General features: G+C 40.5%; 1 protein-coding gene across 4 annotated transcripts in view; it reads left to right on the forward strand.

The window, feature by feature from the left end:
- The window catches only part of LOC130173171 (LIM domain only protein 7-like), a 28,202-nt gene extending 1,308 nt beyond the window's left edge, over positions 1–26,894 (forward strand). The window contains exons 3-30 of one of the 4 annotated variants that reach the window (XM_056382153.1): positions 1,875–1,945; positions 2,370–2,439; positions 3,931–4,037; positions 5,507–5,537; positions 8,664–8,777; positions 8,874–9,039; positions 9,744–9,882; positions 13,618–13,677; positions 14,420–14,588; positions 15,375–15,523; positions 15,749–15,926; positions 16,124–16,765; positions 17,537–17,854; positions 18,820–18,934; positions 19,708–19,869; positions 20,003–20,178; positions 20,302–20,365; positions 20,494–20,553; positions 22,092–22,117; positions 22,262–22,369; positions 22,493–22,582; positions 23,101–23,267; positions 23,483–23,527; positions 23,721–23,773; positions 23,868–24,039; positions 24,134–24,322; positions 25,892–25,994; positions 26,309–26,894. In XM_056382153.1, the coding sequence (XP_056238128.1) occupies positions 1,875–1,945; positions 2,370–2,439; positions 3,931–4,037; positions 5,507–5,537; positions 8,664–8,777; positions 8,874–9,039; positions 9,744–9,882; positions 13,618–13,677; positions 14,420–14,588; positions 15,375–15,523; positions 15,749–15,926; positions 16,124–16,765; positions 17,537–17,854; positions 18,820–18,934; positions 19,708–19,869; positions 20,003–20,178; positions 20,302–20,365; positions 20,494–20,553; positions 22,092–22,117; positions 22,262–22,369; positions 22,493–22,582; positions 23,101–23,267; positions 23,483–23,527; positions 23,721–23,773; positions 23,868–24,039; positions 24,134–24,322; positions 25,892–25,994; positions 26,309–26,362 (3,798 nt within the window). In that variant the 3' untranslated portion in view covers positions 26,363–26,894. The remainder of the gene's footprint in view (positions 1–1,874; positions 1,946–2,369; positions 2,440–3,930; positions 4,038–5,506; positions 5,538–8,663; positions 8,778–8,873; positions 9,040–9,743; positions 9,883–13,617; positions 13,678–14,419; positions 14,589–15,374; positions 15,524–15,748; positions 15,927–16,123; positions 16,766–17,536; positions 17,855–18,819; positions 18,935–19,707; positions 19,870–20,002; positions 20,179–20,301; positions 20,366–20,493; positions 20,554–22,091; positions 22,118–22,261; positions 22,370–22,492; positions 22,583–23,100; positions 23,268–23,482; positions 23,528–23,720; positions 23,774–23,867; positions 24,040–24,133; positions 24,323–25,891; positions 25,995–26,308) is intronic. The other 3 variants (XM_056382178.1, XM_056382169.1, XM_056382160.1) reach the window with 3 other exon arrangements.
- Positions 26,895–27,191: the final 297 nt, after the last annotated feature.

A 27,191-nucleotide genomic window follows, 5' to 3' on the forward strand; every position in this document is an offset into this window, starting at 1 on the left:
CCAGTTTTACACTGTCTATTTTCCTGCACCGGCGGATGAAAGGATGGATGAACAGTGGTGTGTGTGTGTGTGTGTGTGTGTGCGTGCGTGCAAGCGAGTGTTAGACAGGAGGTAAGCAAGGCATGCTGCTTTTAAGGAAATGCTAAATTGTGTCAAACTCTTCCTTGTGCCAAACCACAACAGCAATGTGTTATCACCAGTATCCAGTGTTATAGATTGGAGGATAATAAGCTCACTCATACATTCAAGTGTCCAGGAATTGTTGCTGTTTATCATTGTAGCACAGTACCCGCAGCGATTTACACATAAATGTTTGCTCAGTGCCAACTGGACTCCAGAAGAAATGAGAATGGATTGGCCTCTTTTACATTATGTAAACAGGCCTTTTTAGTTTCTGGTGAAACAGGAGCAGCACAGTCAGGTTACTTTTTAGATTGGTGCCCATCATCACCTGTATGAGACAAAATTAGGGCTACAACTAACAATAAGAATAGTCTTATTAATCGTGACCTCACCCTTTAATCTTAAAGGGTGAGGTCATGTGTTTTATCTGGTCAGCCATCCAGAATCCAAAGATATTCAGTTTCATGTGTGACACAGAAAAACTTCAACTTCTCACATCTGAGACACTGGAAAGAGCAAAAATCTGGCATTTTTTTCTTTTATATAAAAAGAATAATGGATTACTCAGTAGATGAATCAATTATACTTCTAATCATTGCGATTCTAGGTTTTACGTTTTTCTACAAGCTCCATGTTAGAAGTGAATCAAACAGATTCATTAATGATTGCCTATATTTTCACAGTGTTGCCTTGTTTGGTGCCTTCCTTCAGTTCAGGAAAACTCCCTTTTAACACATGAAGCTGCCAAGAGAAGTTTTGAAATCACACCTAAAAAACATTTTGAAATCAGTTGAATCTGTGGTTTCTTAGGGGCAAGTGTTTACTGAAATGACCAATTAAATGTTGGTGCTGTAGAACAGACAGTATCTTGACCAGATAGTGTTTTATTGTGTGAATCCACCACTGCATTGTTTGTCTGATTCCACTGAGAAACATCCGCTCCGTACCCGGTGCCCAGTTCCACCAAAAACGAATTGTGATTGTGGATTCCTGGGGGGACTAATTAGTGAGAAGAATAGTCTTTTGGGGCCCTCTGTTAGTTATGGAGCTGAACCTTAATAGCCCCATTTTTATGTCCTCATTACAAAGCCCTCTTGCCTTTCTATGTAAAACAATTTAGGTTATGTTGTATTCTTTGTTTTGAACAAAAACAATTTTTGAATGTTAGTGTAAATGCTTGTCTACATGCATTTTGTCATGGATTATTCAATTAATTTCAACCAGGACCTTGTTTTCCCAGTTTGTGTCATAGTTGTGTATTTATTTATGTAGTTATTTATTTTTTATTGCTTGCCTGTTGCTGAACAGTTTTGTATTTTACCAAGAGTGCACAAAGGACCAATGCAGTCAAACTCTGCAGTGGTGCCATTGTTTCTACATTTCCTCAGACTTGATATTTCTGGTTACTTATCAGCTAATATATATGCCAGTGCCAATATGTCTGCACATATATGTCAGGTACAGTACAGTAATAAGTTCCCTCCAAGAGCTAATATTGGTCAGGTTGGACCATCAACTCAAATGCATCATCACCATACTTGAGCATCCTGTTTGTCTATAAATACAGCCCACACTAGATGAAATAAGATGCATGCAAGTTTCAGGTAATGAACAATCAAGAGACTTGCACCTCCAGGTCTGAAAGCAACACTCTTGGGAAAACTGGAAGAACTTACCCTGAGTCAGTGGTGGCAATAAAGAAACGCAATGGTCAGTGGATAAACTCTAAATGTGCTGTTTTTTTCTTTTAGGAGGTGACTGGAAAATTGTTTGGTTGCAATGATTTCCGTGCTGCCTTGGAAAATGGGGTCCTGCTTTGCGAGTGAGTAATGATGCTCTAACTTACAAAGTCACAGTTTTATTTCATAGGATTGCATTCAGGGTAAATTACCATGAAAACTTATGGTTACAGTGTAGTCCGGCTAACTTGCCAGCTTACCATCGGCAGCAGCCCTGAACTAACTTTAAAAAATGACCAAAGCTAATATCCAAAGCTGCGCTATGGAAATTCATCAGTATAATATTCCAAGAATTAAATTGCATGTAATACAGCACATCAGACATTATCCTAAAGCTCTTGGTTCTTTGTCTAAGATGCAATCAAACTGTTTTATAAGCACGTAATCATTTTTTTTGTTTGTTTTTGCATGTCTTTTTATAATGTAATTTCATTATCGGAAGTTATTCAGGATTATTCTCAAATATCTGCAGCAGAAGCTATGCTAATCTATTCTTTTCACTTATAGCCTTATCAACCAGTTGAAACCTGGCATCATTAAGAGAGTAAACAGGCTTTCTACTCCCATCGCTGGCCTGGTGAGTGTTAGGTCTTACAGTTCTTACCATATGTGTCTGTCTGTGTACCAGATAGCCTGGCTGTGTGGCACGTGATGGTTTCTTTACCCTTATTTGTTGAACAATGTAGAATACTTCTGCAAATATGTGAGCCCTGTAGACAATTGTAACATATAGATTGAAATAATGCATTTAAAATGTGTGTATGGTATAATACAAACACAAAAGAAAATAAGACAACACCTGCTAGCCAGGAAGTTTTGACACATTGTGTGGTTTCCTGTTAAAGGCACTGTGAGACGGTGTTGCCACAATTTGAATGATCTTGAAACTGCATTTCATTGCGACAAACCAACTGCTGAATATGTAGGTCTTTTTTTATACAGGGCATAAATGCAAATGCAGATTTGTATTTTTTCCTTCTGGCTATGTTCCGATGGCTTCATACAAGTATAATTGCCAAAACTGCCCAAAGCAGTAGCATGGAAAGATCAATTGCATCCATCCATCAGGGACCTTTAAATAGAAAGAGCCCAACAGTGGCTGCTAGAGTTGTGGTGTTGGTGGGGTGAGATGCAGATGCAGTAGAGACTCAGCAGTTCGTTTGTCAGCCTAAGGGACCGTACAGGTGGCTTTGCATATTTAGCCTGTTGACTGCAAATTAGATGTCCTTTTACATTACTGCTGGCATGTAACATATTGATTCATGTAGCTATTCAAATAAGGGCAAAAGAAATAACCTGTTTGAAGAGGTTTGAAACAGATTTTGACCGCAGCTGCCTTGGTAGTATTTGGGATGCGACGCAGTAGATGAGAGAGTCTCAAAGTGGTTTATTTCCCCCCCTTCTAGGAAACTGTCTTTAACTGAGCGTCATGCTATAGACAGCGTCTGGCAGAGTGAGTTTAATGTTTGCAGACAACAGCAAAGTGTAGACACTTAATGTTTACTGGGTAAAGCTGCTAGAATCTGCTGCTGACATTTTTCATTTCAGCCAATGAGAAGATTTCTTACCTTTTTGTATTTTGGTTGTATTAAATGCTATAAACTCAAACATATTGAAAAGTTATTTGACCAAATGTTTATTTAAAAAATAAATAAAATAAAATGAATAATGAAAATGGCAATCTAGGTAAATATGACATTCATTGTAACCTTAACATTACATTTAAATTAAATTGTGTCAGCCAGTATCAGAGCAGATTGGTTTTTCTTTCAAGTATTTGAATCATCAATGTTGCAGACTAACAGATAATTGTTGATAAATCTGTTATTATAACAGTGGTCCCAGTCGTAGTGGTAATGCATTTTCCAACTCTTTATTGTTGGTGCTTTTAGATGTCATATTAAACTGTGTAAGGTTGGTTGGTGGCATTTTACAAGTTCACTGGCATTAACTGATCCCAAACAGCATCGACATCATCATCACCACCCTTGTCTGATTCTCTACCAGTTTTCTCTGTGCTTAGTGTTTTTTTTTTTAACTGTCTCATTTCTGTAATTTGAATCTCCAGGATAATGTGAATGTATTCCTGAAAGCCTGTGGGAAACTGGGACTGAATGAGTCACAGCTGTTTCATCCAGGAGACCTGCAGGACCTGTCTACTCGTGTAACACTCAGGTACTGTTGTCTTTTAAGAAGAAGAGTCATGTCAGGTGCGTGTACTGCAGGGGCTCATGCCACCACAGAGAAGCACACCTTTACTCAAGGTTTCTGGTTGCTTACACAACATGCTGTGTGATTTATACTCTCTGAGCATTTTATTAGGCACGCCTAATTGTTCATCCCTACAGCCAATCATGTGGCAGCAGTGCAGTACATAAAATCATGCAGATACAGGTCAGGAGCTTCACTTAATGTTCACATCGCAATATGGGGGGTGGTCTCAGTGATTTTGACTGTGGCATAATAGTTTGTGTCAGATGGTACCGAAATCTGAGGCTGCAGTGGACACACACTCACCAAAACTGGACAGGTGAAGGAAACATAGCCTGGTCTAATGAATTTTGATTTCTGCTGAGGCAGCAGATGGTAGGCTCAGTATATGGCCTCACCAGCATGAATCCATGGACTCAACCTGCCTTGTGTCAACAGTCCAGGTTGGTGATGGTGGTATAATGGTGTGGGGAATGTTTTTCTTCACCCCTTAATATCAATCAATCGTTTGAATGCCACAGCCTGCCTGAGCGTTGTTGCTGACCACGTGCTTCCTTTTATTTCCACAATTTACCATCTTTTAATGGTTACTTTCAGCTTGACAAAGCACCCTTTCACAAAGTAAGTCATCTCAAACTGGTTTCATGAACATGACAATGAGTTCAGTGAATGTCAGTGGCCGCCCCAGTCACCAGATCTGAATCCAGCAGAATACCTTTGGGATGTGGTAGAACAGGAGATTGACAACATGAATGTGCAGCTGACGAATCTTTAGACATTATGTGATGCAGTCATGCCAACATGGACCAGACTCTCAGAGGCATGTTTCCAACAACATGTGGAATACATGCCACGAAGAACTGAGGCTCTACCCCGTATTGATATGGTATTGCCATTAAAGTGCTCAGTGAGTGTATAAGTACAGTATGTGTTAAAGATGTTTAAAGCCTCTAGATCACTGGTTTTAATTCTAAAACTCCTACCATTATGTATTGTCAGCTGATCAAATACAGTGAAATTTATATGCATGATGACTGAAATATATTTTCTTCACTGACTGCATTAAACACATTTAACACTAAGATATTTTTACTGCAGCACTACTGTGCTGAAAAAAGGTTTATAGTTTGTGCATGAGTCTCATAGCTGCTTTACATTTATGAAGATAGGAGCTTTGCCTGACAAGCTGCTACTCTTTGAGTTGATAGCCTGTTCTCTATAAATTCTGATAAGCAACTGATTAGTAGAGAATTGCAAATGAGAAGTCTTGAAATGTCACTCTAGTTTTTTTTTTCTTCTTCTTCCCAATAGCTCTGTATTTTTATTTTTTTATTTTTTTTACAGTACAGTCATTGCATTTCAGTGATGCAACTGCATGTGCAGTCGTACTGTAAATTGCAGCATGATTATTTCAGTCTTTCCTTTTATTTTAGGCGAGATGAAAGCAACAGAAGACTCAAAAATGTAAGTTTTTTTTTTTTTTTTTTTTCTTCTATAATTCATTTATTTTTCCAGTTCCTTCTCTTTGCCAATGAGTTTTAAACCTTAAAGGCAACTCTGTCCTGCTCCACATCACCTAGTAAAGGACCCCTAACGCCACCACTGAATCTACCAAATGAGAGAGTCAGTAGTCAACATCTCATTTATCAACCCAATTACCAGTAGATTTAGCAGATAAGTTCCAGCTCTTGATGCTGATGCCAACATCCCACCAGTGTCGAGACTCATCCAGAACCAGAGTGATGATGGTCAAAGGGGTTGTTAAACTGATTGAGATCGGGGCTCATCCCAGTAATCTGGCATTACATCTCACACAGTACGTGCCAAAACGTAGTCTTATGTTCTGTCACCATGGCTTGAACTGTGTCTCTCCCAACTACAATAAGTGTATGTGTGTGGTTAGTGTGTGTGGAACATGTGAACATTGTACATATACACGCTTGTGTGCACCGCTGGTATTTACATGTTCCACAGCTCATGAGGTGGTTTGGTTATCTGGGAAGCCTCATTTGAATCACACAATAGCTGACAACTTGGGCTCAGTAATGAGGCTGTTTGTCAGAGCTCTCTTTCTTTGAGTTGGGTTTAGCATTTTTATTTGGATCAACCAATTAGGGTCAATTTGCAGCCATTGAAAGCCACAGTTTCACTCAGGTTTCCAACCAAATACACAGATAAATGAAGCTGAGTTATTCATACTGTAAATTTTAAAGTTGCACAACACTGATGTGAATGAGGGCCATTGTTGACGGGGCTTGATGAATGATTTAAGGCTAAATAATTTACCATTATAAAACCATAGCGAATAACACCATTAAATAGGATTAACCTATGATGTCATGTTACATGCAGTATAATGATCTCCCTGGCATGAGGTAGGAGGTAGGTGGCAGGCTACTAGAGAATAATGAACACATCTCGCCTCTGTGCTTAAGGCTGAAATAAGATATAAGTTGTACAAATGAGAGAAAATTAGAACTTTAGCTTCAGTGGCTCAAACAGGCTTAAATAGCCACCAGAACTGCCTATTTTTGAAAAGCTGCACCTTTATAGTGTGTTCCTGTACATCATTTTTTTGTTTAAAAAAACAAATAAGAAATAACCCTTTTTTTTTTTTTTTTTATTGAATCACATTTCTACTCTCTTTCTACTTATGGCTAGAACTCAGATCATTTCTGTATTCAGTGAATGCCTTCGATTGACTGATAAGGTAGCTGCTACAGAGACTGATGAAGCATAATGAGGAATCCATACAGTGGTGTTTATAAACCACTCAGAATACTCATCTTTTTCATTTAGCTTGCATTGTGCTATCAAATATTTAGCTGTTTAAATCATCTCTAGGCATTACATAGATTTTTTTTTTTTTTTTTTTTTTTTTTTTTTTTTTAAATCTGCTGACTGCTCTATGATGACTTTGTAAAGATACAAATGGAGATATTCTGACACGTAGTGTTGTGGATATCCCTATGCAAGACAGGCCACTGCCCTGCCAGGGGGAGAAAGGCACTCTGTCAAAAAAATTAAAAAAACATCCCTCGCCTCAAGGCAAATGAGGAAAAAATTGTGTCCCTAATTGCCAGGAAGCGGCACATATTTCACAGACCTTTACTCACTTTATTTACTAATGCTTGAAAAGTCTCACTGACTTATAGTACTATCCAGTGTAAGCTGTGTTATGAAGGTCATGTGCCTCACCTCAACAGTCCTCCTTGTGGCTGATGCTGTGGGCAAATTGGATCATATGCTGGGGTATAAGGAGGGAAACACAAACTCTGTAGTTGTGTTTGTGACAGACAAATTTTATTACATTTTTGTCTACACTGGTGGAATGGCTCTAGGGATGATGATGTTGGTCTGTCTACCACTTTGGTCCAGACTGAAATATCTCAACAGCTACTGGATGGATTGACATAAGATTTGGAACAGCCATCAATGGTTTCCAGAGAATTCAACGTAATGAATATGGTTATCCAATGACTTAGTACCACAATGAGGTTGACATTTGTGGAAATTTCTCAACGATGAAATCTGGCACACGCCCTCAGTATGAATGTAATGACCTGACCTCCCCTGACCTTTCATCTAGTGCCATCATCAGGTCAAAATTGTAATTTGTCCAATGACAAAGTGCCAAACACCAGTGAAACAAATCACATCCCCATCAACCGCAGCTGTACTTTTTGTTTTTCTGCTAATTAGCAAATGTTAGCACGCTAAACTAAGATGATGAACATTACACTTACTTAACATCATCATGTTAGCATTGTCATTGTTAGCATGCTGATGTTAGCATTTATCTTAAAGCACCACTGTTGAGTTGCCCCCAAACCCCCAAAATAAAAGTAGGTAGTCCTCCACCCCGAACAGCCTTCTTTCCTATTCACTGACCCGAACCCCAAAGAGAACACTGAATAACTTTGTGTAGAGATAATACAACACAGCAAACTAACAATTAGGGTGAATTGTGTCCATAGAGTCTGCTACAACACATCATATTTTTAAAAACATCATGTTTTCTTCTGAGAATGAGCTTCTAAACATTTTCTGAGTGCAGTCCCCGCTCAGCATTTTCTCTTAGGACTTTCACAGTTTACCGTACTTTCCCGTAAAATGAAAAAAAAAAAAAAAAACATAACGTCACCAGGCACAGATTGGCACCTCTGTCCAACCTGCTATGAGAGGGGAGGGCCTGCACAATGATGGTGTCACACACAGCAGCACTTTACTGTCACTTTTGGAATGAGAGGGGAAAAGAGTCTTGTTCTGTCATGCTGATGGCCGTTTCTCTTGGAGTTGCAGGGTTGGGGTGCCAGTTAGATTGACCTTGTGTTCAGTAGGTTCTTAGTTAGGAAAGGAAGCCGTTGTACTGTGGGTTTTATGATCATTTTTTGTCCTACATTTTTTTTTTTTTTTACTACATTAGTTGAAAATCCAATTTTGTTTATGCTGACCTTCCCCTCCGTAGTACCAATCCTAGATCACAATCTGATGAAATTGTACTGGAGAACTGAGCTGGAGAGATGGAGGTTAGATCAGGAAGATATTCATTGTATAGTAAACCCAATTCTTATATTTGCTTTTTCTCAGGTTCTGATCACCATCTACTGGTTGGGTCGCAAAGCTCACCTAGATGCTTTCTACAGTGGTCCTCAGCTTAACTTCAAGGCCTTTGAGGGGCTGTTAGGTTTGGCCTTGTCCAAAGTAAGCTGTTCTTCAAGGCCTTTTATACAGTTTGTAGTCCCTTTTTTTATTTATTTATTTTTGTGTCCACATTAACCTTGCCTTTTTTGAATCCAGGCTCTAGATGAGGGCAGTAATGTGTTTGTGAAGGACAGCGGGGACAGAGAGTGCTGGTACCCAGAGAGGGAGGAACGTCAGCGCATGAGACTGAGCTATAAGAGAGAGAACTCTGTGGACAGTGTCGAGTCTCTGGACTCCCGGGCCCTCCGCCAAAACAGTGAAGGTACATTTAATTGTGTATTCTTCATTCAGTCTCTTCCTAGTTAACAGTTAGTTACACCACACCCTTTAATGCAGTTATCTTACATTTAGGCACAGACTTTGTGCCCTGAACAGAAATCACTTGGCCGGTACCGGCACCTTTGTGTATTTATGTTTAGCTTTCCTTTCATTTGCAGTTTGAGCTTCTGTTCTTAGGGCTTGTTATTGTATAGACTAACCCTGTTTGTACCTCTTTATAATTCCATGTAAACTGCTTTTGCTACCTTTGCTTATCCCCAAAGAGAAGGCCTACCTACTAAAAAAAAAAAAAAAAAAAAATATATATATATATATATATATTCCACGTAATAGTTGATCATTTTACTTTTATTAGATGAACTATGTAGAAGCTGCTGATCCTCTTATGTCATTGTGTCATCTTGCTGCACTCTGTTGTGCTTGGTGTCGGTGCTCGTCAGTGATGGATTGTGGCAAGTTCCACACCGTGGTGATAAAAGTGTGTGAGTGGGTGTGATGGGAGAGGGTAAAATACTTGGCATGAATCTCCCTAAAGACTTAGCTGTGTGTCGACGCAGTCATCCACTAAAGGTTCCTTGTTGTTCTCATCTCAGTCAGTTTTCTTTTTAGTTTATTTTAGCTTCCTTTTTCTCTCTCAAACATATTTTTTCTGCTGCTCATTTTTCCTTATGTCTGTGCGGTCCCCAGGTTGTGGAAGTGACGCAGAAGCTGAGCAGGTCTTCAGGATGGAGACCTCACGGACCTCAGTCCATCAAAACAGAGGCCATGTACCACCACCACTCCTACGAAGAAAACAAGGACGGGAGGAGAACGGTCCACTCTCCAGGTATAGCAAATGTTGTGGCTACTGTACGCACAGAGATCACATGCTGCTACTAGCTCACTCATCCATAGCTGACTTTGTTTGCATTTATTTACATCCTGTTCCACAGTGGATTTTGTGGGGAAACCTAATGTGCATGTTGCTATTGAATTTAATTATTTAAATTAAAAACATAAACAGAGAACTTGGACATACCCACCAAATATGATTTTATTTCTGAGTTTAGTCACATAAATACAGACAATAACCACATGTTGTTTATATGCGTTGTCCTTTGTTGAAGCTCATTTTTATATCACCTTTTTGTCAAATCAGTTTACATCTGCTCCACTCTCAGACATTTTATACTAATTTGGGGTTGAGTACTTTTTCTGTCACTCTAAGCCCTAGGCCATAAGTAGACAGTCACTTTCACACAAAACGCACATAATGGTAGTTATATTCATATTTTATGCTATATAAGCCTTGTTTTATTTCTCTACTGCTAGAATTAGCAGTAACTTTGTGACAAGTGTTTTTTTTTTTTTTTACTTGTTTTTGTCGTCAATATTATTTAAATTTCTTTTTCATAATAAATAATTGAGCTTAGGAAGTTATTATGAAATTTGAATTATTCTTAGAAGTATTTTCAAGCTTGGAGAGTGTGTGTAGTTTAAACAACTGACAAACAAACAGTTAAAATAAATGTTTTTCAATTTTAATATAGAGAAACCTAAACGGCTAATTAATTCTGTCTGGGTTATTGAAAACCAAATGGCTGTTCCCGAGTAAGTATCTTCTTGCCAGTGACTTTATCCAGTTAACCTATAGTCACCATAGTAACATTAAATCTGTAGACTGTGTTTGGGTTAGCACCAGACTTAGTGGCAGCTCACCACAGGGTTCAGTTTGGCCAGCAGCTCCCTGCGCCCACATGGCTGCAGTACTACAACTGTCAGAACAGACCATCATCACTCCCGGAACAGATGACAGTAACTCTTTTCAGAAGTAAATGACAGTTTACATTATTAATGTGGCAGGCCAAGGTGTTGGTGGTGAGCTCCATTCTCATCAGTCAGTGCTCTGCTGTTATTTAACCACATAACCTACTACTCCACTGCTTATGTAGTGGGTCTAACTCTGCATCATGTTGTGTAGAAAGAAAGAAAGCTGCACTTCCCAGGAAAGTCTCTGAACAATTTACTCGCCAGTCCTTAGTAACTGCATTGCTGGGGAAACGGGGTAGAAGTAGGAGATTCACAGGGTTGCGTACATGCTCTCGGCGCCTTTCCGAGAAATGTCCTGAAACAAAGAGTATGCATAAAAGCATTACAAAAAGAATAAATTAAATGCAAAATATATAAACAAACATTGTATTTTCTATTGGAAAAATAACAAACCCACATACCTGCAATTAGGAAGAATTAGGCCAGTGACTGGCTTTCTCTTGCGTACATACTCTTAGCGCCTGTATAGCATCATGAATAAAGTCCTGAATGGCAGCAAACAATACATGTTAGGATGACGAGCTACACTACAGCCCTGCGAAACAGACCATCATTGACACGCTTCTCCCACAATGAGCAGATTTATGCATGAAACAACAAAATTGCTTCTTTTCAATCTGCCCTGTTCATGATAACACGCAATAACATGACACTACTGCACTTAGAAATCGGAAGAACCCTTTGTAACCTTAACCTTAACAAAAACGGTCTATTTGCATTGATCATCAGTCACACTTCTGCCCTTTTTTCAAATTTGAAGTAGCTTTGTGCCATTCGAGATCATTTCTGAGATACTTTGTGTAACGATCTTATCCAAAATGATGCCTGTGTGATCATAGCGATCAGCTGTGAATGAACACAGCTGTGGGTATACCACTCTTTGCTGCAGCATTGAAGATGCCCCTGTCTCCCCTCAACCCCATCTCGCTCTGACTCCTCCTGAGTGTGCCTTCGATGTAGAGCTTTTCCAGCGGGCTCTCTGTGAGGAAGACTCAGAAGACGATTATACTGAGGCGGACCCTGTCCTAGATGACTTGTATTTCCGGCGAGTGCAGCAGACTCTTCATCAGACATCGATCAACCCCAACTATGATCGCTTCTTGCCCCAGTACTGGACACCTGAAGAGGAGATTCGTGTGCGAACGATCTACCTCGGCTCCCAGAGAAGACCGTGGTATCGTAAGATGCAAGGCTTAAGGTCTGTTGGCTGCTTTTACTGCTCTATAATGCAAGGCACTGCTAAAAGTGCGAATGTGATTTACTTCAAACTAATACAAGGCAAAGCTGGAACTGCTTTTTGTGCCGTTGCATTTCACTTAATTTCCAAAGTTGAATCATATGGCTGAGTTTGCAGGCTTGAGTCTGAGTTAATTCCTTTTGATTAAAAAGTAAATATGAAGCTTGAACATAAAATACAACATTTTGTGTGTGGTGCCAAGATAACCTGCTGTTTGTGGTCTTATGTCTGCCTTTTTGCCTATAACATTAGATAGTAGTTTATAAATCCAGCTTAACTTCACCACACCAAGCAAACTAAATCTTAGTTTGCTAGGTACAGGGGATTAGCTAGTGCTACTGACACTGAAAGATGACAAAGACCTCAACATCTTGCAAATTTGTTTTTATCCTGTTCATCTCCTCAGAAAACTCCCTGTCCTTCTTTTTCTTTCTTTTTTTTTTTTTTTTTTTTTTTTTTTTTTTTTTTTTTTTTTTTTTGGAAAGTCTATTGTTAATAATGTTGTACTCATTTCATGCATGTTCTCCTCCTTTTCTTTGACTGTAGCCATAAAGCTCTGGGTTCGTCTGGGGAAGAGTTTGACCTTGACTTCATTTCCTGGCTTGTGACATCTGCTACTGTGCAAAACATCTCTGCTCCATCTGGAGAGCCTCAAAACCGTCACTGAGCGCCCTCCTCCCAGCCCGAACACACACTCCCGTCCTGAGGATCCATAGCTAACGCACACACAGTCCCGAATAGTACAAACATTACACACTGTACAGGCTGTACTCATTATCTCATCGTGTACCACGGTGGCAAACTGCACCTGTTACATTTGCATTTGCAAATCTCTAATGCATCAGAGAAAAGCGACATCATTTTGGCAAAGATGCAAATTTTTCTCTGTTCTTCAATAGATATTTCATGAAGTTATCAGGCAAATTAAATGTGCTAAGTACTGCATGTTTTATCTGGCATTTATTCAGGCACCTTTTTATAGCGCTGACGATGTGAGGACTTTTTGACAGCATCATGCTGAGTGACTCATTAGCTCATAATGGTTAAACAGATGACTCATGCGCTGTGTCATACTTTGATAGTCATAATAGATTCATGTTATTTATAACACCTTTTGTGCCAGCACTAATATATTTTCCAGTTCACTCCCTGTGCTATGATATGGTTTGGTGTGGAATAATTAAATGTGTTGTAGTGGGTCAATAAACAAACTAAAATATTGTGAAATGTTAATTTGTGCATTAAACACATTCTTTTTGCCAAGATCCTCTGTGTATGGTAGGTTTGTCTTACAGCTGTGGTACTGAAGTCATATGTATTGTCTGTCAAATAACAGTGCCTCTTTTGTCAGTGAAGTGCATGCCTCCTCTCTACATAATGTTTGTAGTTTATCCCCTTGTCATTCCTGGCCTTCATCATCCGTCACTGTGCCGGTAACTGCTTTTGTCAAACCTTTTATATTTAGTTCCGTAATTGCAGTCATCCATCTTCATGTCTGTGTCTTTGGTTCTGTAGAGCATATCAAAACCAGGTCAGGCCTGAGAGGCCAGTTCAGGTCAACCCTGGCTGGATTTGGTAAGTCCAAAAGTTTTGGGCATTAAGTTGGAGCAGTGGTGTCTTGAGAGCACTCTGATCATAACTGCTTTATTGCTGCTTCGTCTGTCTGCTTTGGTTTGTATTCAGCTGAGCTACAAAGGAAATTATGCTGCCAGCGGCACTCGCTTGTTCGTGAAGATGGAGCACTTGGTATACCTCCCACTGCTAATATTCTGGGCAGAAACTTGTCAGAGGAATTTATGACAAACTACAGGATTGTTTTTGATCACAGTCTTGGTTCTTGCCATCACATTATGTCATAGTTTTGATATACCACCCACTAAATGCTGCTGTAAGTTATTTGAATGGCATGTGTGACATCCTCAGTTGCCCACAGCGGTGCTATTACTTGTTACAAGTCGAGTCTGTTGTGTTATCCAGACAGCAACATCTGTTGCCATTTATACTGCTGTGTTATTTGACTTGCTTGCTACACTCCTGCTCGCACTTGAGTAAGGATTCTGTTGTTTGAATGCAGAATGTGCCGTCTTGCAGCTGTTGATACTGTTTGTGTGTGCAGGCATGTGTATGCGGGCATGTGTGTGCGCTGGCATTGGGCACATATAGAAAGTAGTTAGCATGTGCATCATGCTTTTCCTGCTACATTGTGTTCTGACATTTTCATGCAACATAAAGCAGCAGTGTTGTAAATACCATCTTTGTTTGCTCTGTATATCCATTATTCATTTCCATGTCTTGTCTCTTTGTCTGTGTGAAACAGGAGTAAATCACTCAGTGACATCCCGATGGTTTACCCCATACGTAAATTTCCTAACGACAATGGCGTTTATGATGTGGGCCAGGACACGAGTAGAGCAAGAGGGTGGAGCCAAGAAAACGCACAGAAGAGCAGTGTGACTGTCAAGGACAGTGAAGCTCAGTGGCAGGATGTAAGTCAAGAAAAGTCAATACTGACAAACCGGTCTCGCTACAAGGTCTGTTTAGTAGTTGTTCTGGAGCTTTTGAGCATATCTCACAGTCTTCAGCAGATGGGAGTTTTCTCAGTTGTTGAGGAATTCTTGTAAAAATTTTAGTTTTTCTCTGTACATTTTAAGCACTTCTCTGCCATGTTGAAATTGGAGCTGCACAATTATTAGAATTATAATTTGAAATCCAAATATGGCCAAGTGCAATATCCAAATCGCAAAGGTAAAATGTGTCACATTACAGAGACGCCCCAGAGACGTAAAGGAACATGATCGATTGGTACAAAAATCACGTCATCATTTAAAAAATGCTTTCAGTGAATATGATATGCAAAAACGCCCATTCCAGCTGAAATCGCAATATCTGCCAAAATGATGCAAAATGAAATTTTTTTGCAAGTCGTGCAACCCCAGTTGAAATAAAATGTATTCTTGAGAGAGCCTTATCATTTAGTAGTAGTCCTGAAAGTTCCTGAAAGACAATTGGACAAATGTGAGGAAGATATGTGATGTGATCAGAAGCTCCAGAGCAGCCACTGAAGCATGAATGCCAATAGAGAAATGGAGCCAAAAGAATTGGAGATTTTGTCAGCTACAGTTCCCAAGGTCAAGACTGAACTTTCAGTGTCGACAAGATATAATTTAGTTTATCATCAGTCAAAGGAAAGTGTCTCTAAGCCTTAAGATATTAATCATGACATTACAATGTCGTTGCACACAAACTGTTATCGGGTTATGCGTTTGTTTCAGGACTTGACAAAGTGGAAGAATCGTCGCAGGAGCACCAAGTCTGACCTCCGCAGGAAGTCGCAGGACAGAGAGCATGTCATTAACCAGATGACCAATGGTGCTTTGACTAACCTTGAGAAGAATGACGCTCAAGGTGGACTGCTAAAGAGGTAAAACTCCTGCTCAGAATGTAATGGAAAATCTAAAGCTTTCACTCCTGAACTCTGTTGCTACTGAGTATTTATTTAAAGTGTGCATGAAAAGCCACAGTGAACTCCTGTAAGATGACACACACACACACACACACACACACACACACACACACACACCCCTCCCCATGTTTTCTGCTTCCTATATTACATTGGCTCTTCTTCCCTTACATGCCAATTCCCCAGAGACCAGCAGTCGCCACGCAGGCATGCCCCCCGTCCTTACTCCACCTCTCCTCCATCAAAATCATCAAGCTCTGATCTCCGGCCACACACTCGAGCTCTGCTGGCCCGCGGCTACGCCACGGAGACACCTTTCACCCCCACAGCTACACTGAGCCCCCATAAAGCAGCCCACGCTCAGGTAAATTTACAGTTATTGTTTTTGTTTTAAAACTCTGAACTTAATGAATGTCTCTGCCTGTATTTGCAGAAAACAGAAAAATGATAACAGAAAAAATTGAGATATAGGGGAATTTGTGCAAGGCAAGGTGAATCTTTGTTTTATTTCACCCTGTTACATGGCAGATCTGTAGCCAGCGCTGACTTGCTTCTTTTCAGGGATCGTCGGTTGGAGCCATGCCTGCCTCTGATGGGAATATCTTGGGAGAGGAGACCCACTTTGCCTCCTTGGCTTCAGATGGAGCAGGAGTTACTACACCTTCTCTGCACTGCCCTTTCAGCTCCCAGACCCAAGTCAAAGCCCAGGGCGCCTCAGCTCCTTTCCAGTCCACACCTGAACTGGCCCAGCCAGAACATGTTTTTACAAACCAAATCTCCACTCTGGTCACAACCATACAGCCAAACGAGACCACAAAGTCAACCAGCACCAGGGGTCCTACTACATCTATGTCGAGTCACAAGGAACTCCAGTTCTGCATCGATCCAAAAGTTCCAACTTTCTGCACTGATGCAGTTCATCTGACAGCAGCTGATGCTCTGGAGGACCTGTCCCACCAAAACCACAAGTCCCAGGAAGAGAGCCAGAAGACATCTCTGGAACCAGCTCTGGATCAAGGTAGAGGCCGGCAGGCTGCAGGTGTCTACAAGTACTTGTCCAGAACTGGGTCATGGTCCGGTTCAGCCAGCCTTCCGCGTGGTTACCGGCGGTCCGAGAGCTCATCCCGTCTCTCTTCTGCAATCACAGCTAGACCCTTTGGGACCAAGCAGTCGAGAGGGTTCTCACTGCCAAGACTGCACAACGTGAGTTTAACTAAGTGGTCTCCACACAGTAAGACACCAAGTGGGAAAAATTACTTCTTGTGTTGTTTCCTGTCATGGTATTGGCTTAAAGAACAAGTCTGGTGTTATTCTACATTTGTGTTATTGCTGTTTTTTTTCTTCTAAAAAAAAAAAAAAAGTAGATATTTTAATGGTATCTTCTTTGGATACAAGTAGGCACACGTAAAACATTTATCCAGTTATACCAACCACACAATCATCTTTTGTTTTTCTGCTATCCTCCCTCTCTACCGCCCTCACATAAAGCTGGAACAATCTGTCTGATGGATCTTCATTATAATGCTTGTAATTATGGTGATGGACATGGATGTCAGGACAGAGATAAAAAAAACGAAAAACTAAAAAAAAGAACTTGCCCATTTTGTTTTGCACAGTCTGGACAGTTTATAATTTTCTAAATGTAATTCTGGCTTACTGGAAGTTTAGTGCTCAGGAAGGTGGGTAGGGGCTTGTTAAATCAGCCAAATAGACTCATGCTAATTAATATAATAAGAGCATTTCCTGTGTGTGTGTGTGTGTGTGTGTGTGTGTGTGTGTGTAGGTGGGCATATATACACGTATGTGTGTACTACATATGAGTGAGCTTGTGTTACCTTTGTTTTCTTGGATCACCTGGTGGTCGTAGACAGTCAGTACAAACTGTCTTACATCAGGACAGTTGCATTTCAATGCTGCAGGTAAATGATGCAATCTAATTTGTCCTTTTTTTTTCCCTTTTTTTTTCTTCTCCAGCTAGATGATAACCAGGGTCTGCTGTTGAACAGTGAGAAAGAAGTTGTTCTTTCTCCACCCACCAAATCTTTGCCCAGAACTGCAGCCAGCCATCTGAGGGGTCAGTACCAGGCTTCAATCAGACAGAAGAAAACCAACCAGGCAAAGCAGAATGGTACAGACGAGGGGGAGGAGGGGAAAGGGGCCAGTCTGTCCAGCCAGACCTCCTTCCAGACCAACGGCCACCACCATCAGCCCCACACCCAGCTCCTGCCGCAGCCTTATTCAAATCTACAGTCCCACCTCCACAACAAAAGCTCCACTCTGCCATCTACAAAGGTATACTGTGTTGTTTTTCAGCATACAGCATTTGTACCATTTGTATGTAGTGATGCAGTAAAACTGTATATATCTTTGAAACTAGAATTTAATTACGTAGGATCAAACTGTACTATTTATAACGTGGGATTATGAAAATGGTTTCATTTATTGGTCAGAGACAGTAGTTTAGAAGAACACAGGCAAATAGACAGAGAAATAATCACTTTTCTGGGTAAGCTATTTAACTTGGAGCAGTGATCAGACACTGGTCAGTAAAGGTTGATATTGATTGTGACTTAAAGTGACTGATCAAATTAACCACAGAAGTTTAGGTAAATAGATGAGCACCACTCCTCCTGGTTTTCACTGCCTGAGATGTCACGATCTGAGAGGCATGCAGCACAGAAAGGGCTAACTAGAATTTTGAGTATGACAAAATTGCTTAATTTTATATTTGCAGCATAATAAACAAAAACACAGGCTGTTTTCTAACTATTCTTCTTATTTAAAAAAAAAAAAAAAAAAAAAATTACTCTATGTAATGAGTCACTGACAAACCAAACATTAATATTTTTAAATAGCAAGTCAAACTTCGGAAAATAAGGTGGTTAACAAGCATAACTCAGATATTTATATACTCACGGGGTCTCCTTCACTCACACTAATTAGATGTTTTATCAGGAGTTTGTTTGACATTTAGGCTTGTAATATCACTTGTAAAAGCCACCAACATGAATGAATCAACATCTCTGACAACAACATAAAACCTGAACATTATAAAGTTCTCAAAGATGGCTTTTATTGCAGGGCTGCTGTGATGGTTGCACTACATTATAGATAATAAACTGGTCACTTGTGTATCCCTTACTATATTTGTGCAGCAGGCCTTTGAAGTCTCTAATTTCCACCGGGAAGCGAAGGACATTGGATCACAGGGTGTCACCTTTACCTATGGTGTGTGTGTGTGTGTGTGTGTGTTACAGGTGGATCACAGTGACATGAGAGTGAGCCTAGCCCTTAAACCCAACAGTCGACCAGACTTCGGTTTCCAGACTCACTGGGACTCCACGGGGGCGAGAGTAAAATTCATTCAACCCGGTAAGGCCTTTTGCTGTGTTTAGCCTTGGACTTCTGAAATATTGTCAGAGGAGTAACAAATTATAGCTGGGGTGAAATAGCATGAAGATTAGGTCATTGGACATTGTAGGCTGAAACAGGGACATGTCAGTGACAGAGATGGCAATGCTACAGTGTGCTCAGATAATATTCTCTACTTCTCAGAGGTAATCTGCTGCCACAGCTTAGAACAGTAACAGACTAACCTGACCGGTCAAATTACAGATAAAAAGATGATGTTAGTGGGTCAATTTCATGCGGCTGAGTAAGAGGGGTGCAAAATTTCAAGCTTTTTTTTTTTTTTTTTTATTGCAAAGAAACAAATTAAAAGATCTAGATGATCCAAACTGATGATGTTCACAAGAGGAGTAATGATCATTAGGTAGTTTTCACTGATACACTCTTTGAGGATGTATGTGCATTTACTGTGTTTGCATTAAAAAAAAAAAAAAATAGAAAATGCAACCAGTGATTTAAAACTCAAGACAGACATAAATGTTTAATTAGATGTGAGAAAGGTGTCACTTACTCACTGATATGTAGTTTTGTCTTACTGGCCTACTTTTCGACTTGGAGCAGAAACCTTGTCCTCATCACTGTGGCTTGTTTCTCAGTTTGTTCTGAGGAGCTCGTTCCTGAAGCTGGTATGTTCTTTGTGCTGTGCTGTCCTTGCCCTCATCTTTTTTTCTTTTTTGTCTTTTCTTTTTTATTGTCCTGATGCCTGGCCCTCCCTCCCTCCCTCCCTGCCTCCTCAGGCAGTCCAGCAGAGCTTTGCCAGCTGTGTGTGGACGATGAGATTGTGGCTGTTGATGGAGTTCCGGTGGCACACATGAACTACAGCCAGTGGAAGGATACAATGACATATGCCCTGCAAACCGGCAGCCTGACCATGGACGTTCGACGCTATGGCAACAAGGGTAAGATAATGAGCCACAATAAAAAGACAGTTGATGTCTTTTACCTCCTCCTGAAATGATATGTGGTAATTTAACCCCTAACACGTTGGTTTCTGGCGTGGCCTTCGTTTTGATAGCTGGTTCTTGTCATTAGATTGGAGCACCAGTGAGGGGAGTCATCACAGCCAGCCGGGCCAGAGCAGGATGACCATCAATCTGACTGCCGCGGCGCCCGTTCTGATAGGTTGCCCCGGTCACCATGCCAACAGCACTAGCTCTGCAGACACCACAGTCACGAAAGCATCGAAATTCAACAGGCAGGCAGACGATGTGAGCAATGCTTTAGCCAGTTATCTCTTCAATTTTATAAAAAGGGCTGCACAGAGCTCTTCTTCTAATGAGTGCAGCTCAATTAGAGGAGCTCATCTTGGTGTGTTTTTTTCACCTGCCCAGGTTGTAAAAGGTAAAGTGGTGGATGGAGGTCTTGCTGACAGCCACAGGACAACCACAAGTAAAGGTAATGACAGGTGTAAAGTCTGTATGACAAATCTTAACGTGACAAAAACATCTCCTATAATAACTCCTCAGATACCGATAGAGTATGTTCTTCTGTAATTTCTCTTCTTGTCCTTCCTCTTCATGTAGATTATAATAAAATTATTAGGAAAAATCAGAAAAGGAGAGCAGAATTTTTCAAACAGAAAGGTAAAATTCCGGTTTGAACTTTGGCTCCTTGTGCAACAGCTTTGGTGTCCGGTGCTTGGTGGCTTGGTTAATTATCAGTTTTATTTACCATACCACTTCATCATAGGATATGTTAATGCATAGAAGGGCCTCCTAATTAAAACAAAATCTGAAGATGCACTGTGATTGGATGAAAACTTTTACTTCAGTACCACCATAATAAGCCATACCACCATATAAGTCTAGTACCTAAACAGAATTTTTTTCTCAGAGCGGCCTGACCTTAAACTGAACTATAACTATGAAAGAAGCAGCATTTCTATAAATTAACACTCACTATATTTCCGCATCAAAAAGCCATTACAGCTTTTCCTAGCAACCACAGTGCTGACGGCAGTGATCATGTCTCTAATGTACCATGTGTGGCGGTGCAACAGATGCTTCTTTTACTGTAGTATTCCTATGTCCTTTTGTGTGAAAGGGCTTTAATTTTTAATTGGAAACTTTCTCGTTCTTTTGCACAATGACTGATTTGTGATGCTGTCCTTTCTGGTTGCTAATGAATCTGATGTGTGTCCTACTACAATGGCTCTCTCTCTTCAGGCTCTGCAGGATTCAGCTCATGGGTTTATTTGTGTGGTAAATGCTTTGCACTGTGTGTTTTTTTTGTTTTTGTTTTTTTGTTTTTGACTCGAGTGTAAAATCAGTTGTTTGTTGTGGAGCTCCTTCAACAAATGAACAAAGCAGATTTGTGTTGTTAGAGGGCGTGTGAATATCCTTTTTTTTTTTTTTTTTTTTTTAAATTTGCTTTGTCACACTTAACTCTTTGCTCAGCTGAGCTTTTTTTTTTTTTTTTTTTTCCTCCAGTATTTGTGTGCAGCATCTTTAGGCTGGGGATACATTAACAGATTAGTGTTCTGATTAACATACAACATGCTGATCCAGTGGCTGGCAAACATAATCTTGTGTATTTAATCTTAACAAAATCTCATCTACTCACACACTTGTGAGCCACAGAATATTTGATAGTTATATCCAGATATTTGAGCCAATCCTCTACAAATAGCAAAATAATAATTGCAATCATTTTGTCCTGCATGTTTATATTTTGGTTTCAGTGAACATTGAAGCTGCTAGGATCTCTAGTGGGGCTGTATATTTTAGTCTTTGTTTACCATGAAGTGGCCTGCTAACCTCCAGCTCTGGCGTCAGTGCAAACTGTACCCTTCATGTTGACACCGTTACTGACTACTACGACTGTTTACCTAAATTTGTATGTGCTACACAGTAAGAGTCTGCACAGTATTTGTCAGGGATCAGTAGGATTAATAAAGTAAAGTGTGTCGTACTTTGTCAGTTATTATCCAGTGTGAAACCAGGCAAAGACGCACAAGAAGACGGGCTCTTCTAATGTGTCCCCAGCTTTTGTGTGTGTGTGTGTGTGTGTGTGTGTGTGTGTGTGTGTGTGTGTGTGTGTGTGAGACCTCTGATACTACATGATCATCTTTAGGCGCTTCTGTGTGGTGCTCTCTTTGCTGACCTGTTACTTTCTCACACAGGAGGCTCCGAATCTGCGATATCTGATGTAAGTTACTATACCATTTCATCATAGTGTATGTTAATGCGTGTTGAAACAGAAGGGGATCTCTGTGTGTTTGTGTGTTTGTGTCGAGTCTGTGTACCGCACTGTGATCATGTCCGAGCCTACAGTCTGTTTGCGTGTCACCAGCTCCAGGTGCCATCCCTCAGCCCCTCCTCATCAAGCTGGTCGTGGGACCGCGAGGAGGACCGAAGGCGTCAGGAGAAGTGGCAGGAAGAGCAGGAGCGCCTCCTACAGGTGAAGACTCTTTTAAACACACAGTTACACAGCACTAAGGTGGGCAATGTTAATCTTAATCTTCATCAAAAAATTTGAAGCAACATACGTGTGTGTGTGTGTGTGTGTGTCTCGGTTTTTCAGGAGCAATACCAGCGGGATCAGGAGAGGTTGGAGGCAGAGTGGAGGAGGGCACAACATGATGCAATGGGAGACTCGAGCAGGAAGTCAGGGGTAATGTTGTGAGGTCTTTGGAGCCTTTTCCAAGCTGCAGACCATTTTTAGTTATAACTGAGTGATCATAAAGAGTAATTATATCAGATATTCCTCTATAAAGACACCACAGAAAAAGAGCTTTTAGGGCTGTGGCCCCTGCTTTGTTTTATTTGATCACCTTGCAAAACATGTTTGTTACCCGCAGAATGAGTGCATATACCAATATATATATCAAGATCCTAAAATTTCATGTTTTCATCAAAATTATTATCATCATTAAAGTATGAGCTTGTATTTTTAATCAGCAGCTATGACACATCTGTGATTACTGTGCTGACAGGAACAAGTACAACCTGCTATCCTCATCTTTACTGCTAATAAGATGCATGTTTTCTGCCTTTTGCTTTCCTTTTAATACAGTTTGAAGGAATCAGTCGAAGGCCCCTGGCCCACTTTAACTTCTATTGCTTTACGTTGTTTCTATAGAATGTAATTTTTGTTTTTGTTTTGTTTTTTTCATGAATTTGAAACGGAAGACCTTCGACATGACCAATGCCAGCACGCAGCTCCATGTGAATGCATTGTCAAACAAATCGAGAGAAGAGGAGCAGAGCCCTGACAGAGATGTGCTGAAAGTAGCAGAATTAAAACCTCATACTAATGCACAAGGAGTGCAGAATGTCAAGATTACTGAACATGACTGGTAAATCAACTTCTTCTCCTCTTCTTTCATTGTCAGTTTTTCCCCCCCATCCTTGCTGAATGTAACAGTGATGTATGAAGCAACATTTTACTTTTGAATTTTTTTTTTTTTTTTTTTAAACATTACTTTTTTTTTCCTCACTGCTGCTGTTGCTTGGTCTGCTGTACTTCCTGCTGCATTTGCTGGGCCTTAATGCTATTCATGCTGCACCTCAGGGCTGTGGAATCTTGTGGCTTTGCTCAGCTGTCTCCTGCACACAGGTCAGAACAAGATGAGCTCAGTATGACTGTACAGTAGTTCTTAATATTTAGCACAAAGCAAGATGTTTGGCTATGTTTGTTAGGTGGGGCTACCCTTACCTCTTGTGAAAGGATGCTCCACCTTGAAGCCAACATCGGCATGCAAACAGTTCAGTGCAGACCCCGTGAACTGTGTCTTGTCTCTCTCCCTTAGGGCAAAGTCCTTGTCTACCCCGGCATTAGCCGGCCCCCACAAACAGACAAGAGGTTAGTCTCCCCTTCTCTCTGTCATAATATTCCCCTCTGTTGAGGTGATGCACTGGACTAACCACCCCCATCAAAAAAAAAAACTTTGATTCAGGTGATCAGAGGAAAAGAAAAGGACAGTCTTCGTCTAAGGCTGAGCTAGACAGGCAGCAGATTTTGGAGGAGATGAAGAAAAGGACTCAGCTCCTGACCGACAACAGCTGGATACGTCAGCGCAGCAGCAGCTTTTACAAGGAACCGATCTGTGCCGGGGTTCAGCTGAAGAGGTGGGTCTTGTATTTGTACCTCATTCAAAGTGGATTTCAAGTTGAATACAGTTGCACCTTAGCTAGCTGTTTTCTCATGGCGTCCTCCCTGCAGGTATGAGTCTCTGGACGACCTGGATGCTTTGCGCCAGTCCCCAGTCTCGATCGCCACATTCAATTACCCTCGTCCACACTCGGCTGCCGCGGGTTATTTTGCCCCGAGCAGGAAGTCGTCCTCCCGCTACAGCACTGGAACAATATTACCCCCGAGAAATGCATCCATGGACTCCGCTCACCATGGCAGGTACGCAATTCATGCGAATTTCCTCTCTTCTGCATGTTCTAGTGTGTTTATATTCTATATCTTATCATGCATTTTTGGCCCCACACTTGTTAACATGTGCTGCACCAGGATGGTCAGTGGCAGGAGGACTTGCTGTGTGTGTCAGCGTGTCCTGGGTAGTGGTGCAGCCATGGTCATAGAGGCCCTTAGTCTCTGCTTCCACCTCGCCTGTTTCCAGGTGAGAGGTCATGACCGGGTTAAGGTGTGGTCACAGTAGCTCAGATCCCTGTGAATACTTAACTCTGTCTCTTTCACCTCCTATGGCAGCGGTTCCTGTTTTCTGTATGAGCTCGGTCAGTCTCGCAAGTGAAGAGCTCACCTTTGAGTTCACATGGATGGCCAGTGGAAAAAGCAACGCACTGTGTCTGGAAATTGTTCTTGTAGTGTCTCATCGTCTTGTTTTGTACGATATCACACTACCAGAATAAAAAAAACACATTATCCCTCTCATAAAGTGTGTTTCCTTCCACCTGGTTTATATGCACATTTTCATTTATAAATTCAAGAACACCAGCAATTCAAAACAAAAAAAAAAAAAAACAAAGAAACTTTTGTTCTTGGCTGAGGTAAAAATGCTGGTGTATTGACAAAATCGAATTGTGACAGTGCAATGGAAAAGGCAAATAATAAATCATTTAGTACATGAAGCCGAGTGACTTATTTGTCTATCAAGCATCTGCTCCATTGAAGGGATGAAAAATGGCAGCAGATGTGTGGACATAAAACAAATAGTCAAGTCAGTCAAATGTATTTTTAGAGCACATTGAAACGTGGCGGTGTGAGGTGTCTCAGAGAAATTTCATATCCAGTTAATATCATTAAAAGAGAATTTAACGCATATACACAATAATAAATACATGAAAGAAACTCGCCAGATTTCCCTCATGTTTTCCATACGGCACTCTTTTTTTTTTTTTTTTTTTAAATTGCGTCATCTCGTTTGGACTGAAGCCTAGTGTGACCTTACCTTTAATTAGGTCAGCAGGAGTCTCGTATCTGTAGTCTGTATTACAATCACATCAGCTTTTTAGGCACCTGCTAGCCGGAGCATTCCTGACACCTTTCTTTGCTTCCGTGTTTCCTAACCAGTCTGTTTGCTATAGTCTGTGTTCAGCATCTGGCCTGGTGGTCACTTCAGGTGTGGTAGTCCTCTGTGCTGTTTCTCTCTCTGTCTTTATTTGTGGTTGAGTGGAATAAACCAACACGCTGTTCTGCTTTGCTTTTAGATGCTTATTGTGAAATTCTCACATGCAGAAGACCCCTCAGATTTAGCTGACCCTAGGTTCATTAGCATGTGGATGTAAAAGTCAATCACCTCTGCAGCTCTCTGCTCCACATGACTTACAGACGCACATAGCAACTCATAAATCATAATTGTTTTGGTGCTAAAACGTAGGTTTGTTGTTCTGTGCTTGGGTGAAGGACAATCTGATGAAATAATCTGGACACAAAAGGCCCACATCACAGATCAGATGGATTTCTCTTATATAATGCTCGATTCTTTTCTCACTTCTCCCTCCTCCTTGTCAGTGTGTGGGCTGCCGCCGACATCTCGCAGGAACTGAGACTGGAGTCCAGGTTCGAATCCGAAACACGAAGCCCTACTGTGAGCTCTGCTATTTCCATCTCAAGTGTGAGTATTGATCTTCATGAGACAATTGACCTCAAAGGATTCTCTCAGAAACACACCACACCTCACAGTTTCTGTACCTCATGTCACAAAGCCTCCCCAGATTGTTGCTTTTGTATTTTCTGCTCAGATGAGACTCTTTCTGAATACAATACTTATTATATTGCCAATTCCTCTGCAATGGAAAAACAGGAATGAATCCTAATCATGCATGAAAACCAACTGGACTTTAATTAATCACTGTCCAGGAAACTTGCATTTTATTTGCCTGTCAAGTAAAAATAAAATAAACTGTTTTATTGTTATTAACATTTTAGACACTGGTGCCCCTTCCATGTGACCAGCACGCCGTACTCCAGATTACAGAGTGAGCGGCTGAATAACCTGTGAAAACAGTGGAAACATCGGTCGTGCAGCCAAGCCACGACTTTTGTGTTGGTAAACTGTAAACTCTGATGTCTATGAAGGAAAATCTTGACAATCCTTGTATCCACAAGCAAAGATATTAGACCATAATGGCTGCTTTTTAATCAAATACAATATGTAGTTTGTCCTTTTTTTTTGCTAATTTATTTCCAAGAAAATTTAGATTAATATATGAAATAAAGTAATGGTGGGAATTATTAGTGTTTGAGTAGTGCATTTATTTTAATGTTAGAGTTGCTATTCTTCATATCCTTGTAATATTTGTTTGATCTTTGCCCAATAGTCCATTAAAGACATCAGATATTTCTTGTTAATGTAACCCCTGTATGGAGGCACATCTTCATTTGTACTGAAGCACTCTCTGTTCAAATCTCACCAAGTGCACTTTGGGGTGTGTGTGTATAATGCATGTATTTGTCACATGAAAATGGGCGTTTTAACAGAAATGTTTTTGTAAATAAAGTGCACTGAACATCATCAGTAAATGTTTCTATTTGTTATTCATTTATGTACCACATGATGGCATCATTGCTCTCGCAGTAAAACGGTAATTTCTGTGTCGTACTGTAGGTAGAAATGTTATTTTTGACACATTTTTAAAAATGTTTTGTGCTCGTACTGTGCAATATGACTTCTATCTAGCATCGTGTGATGGTTACATTTTTATGAGACTGAAACTAAAGTACAGGTACTTGTCAGTGTATACTAATATGATTAGCTGACTACAATGGCTTTTAATGATCCATTTCCTAGACATACAAAAATCAACAGCAG

This window comes from Seriola aureovittata, chromosome 1 (genome assembly GCF_021018895.1).
Source record: "Seriola aureovittata isolate HTS-2021-v1 ecotype China chromosome 1, ASM2101889v1, whole genome shotgun sequence".
NCBI classification, from domain to species: domain Eukaryota; kingdom Metazoa; phylum Chordata; class Actinopteri; order Carangiformes; family Carangidae; genus Seriola; species Seriola aureovittata.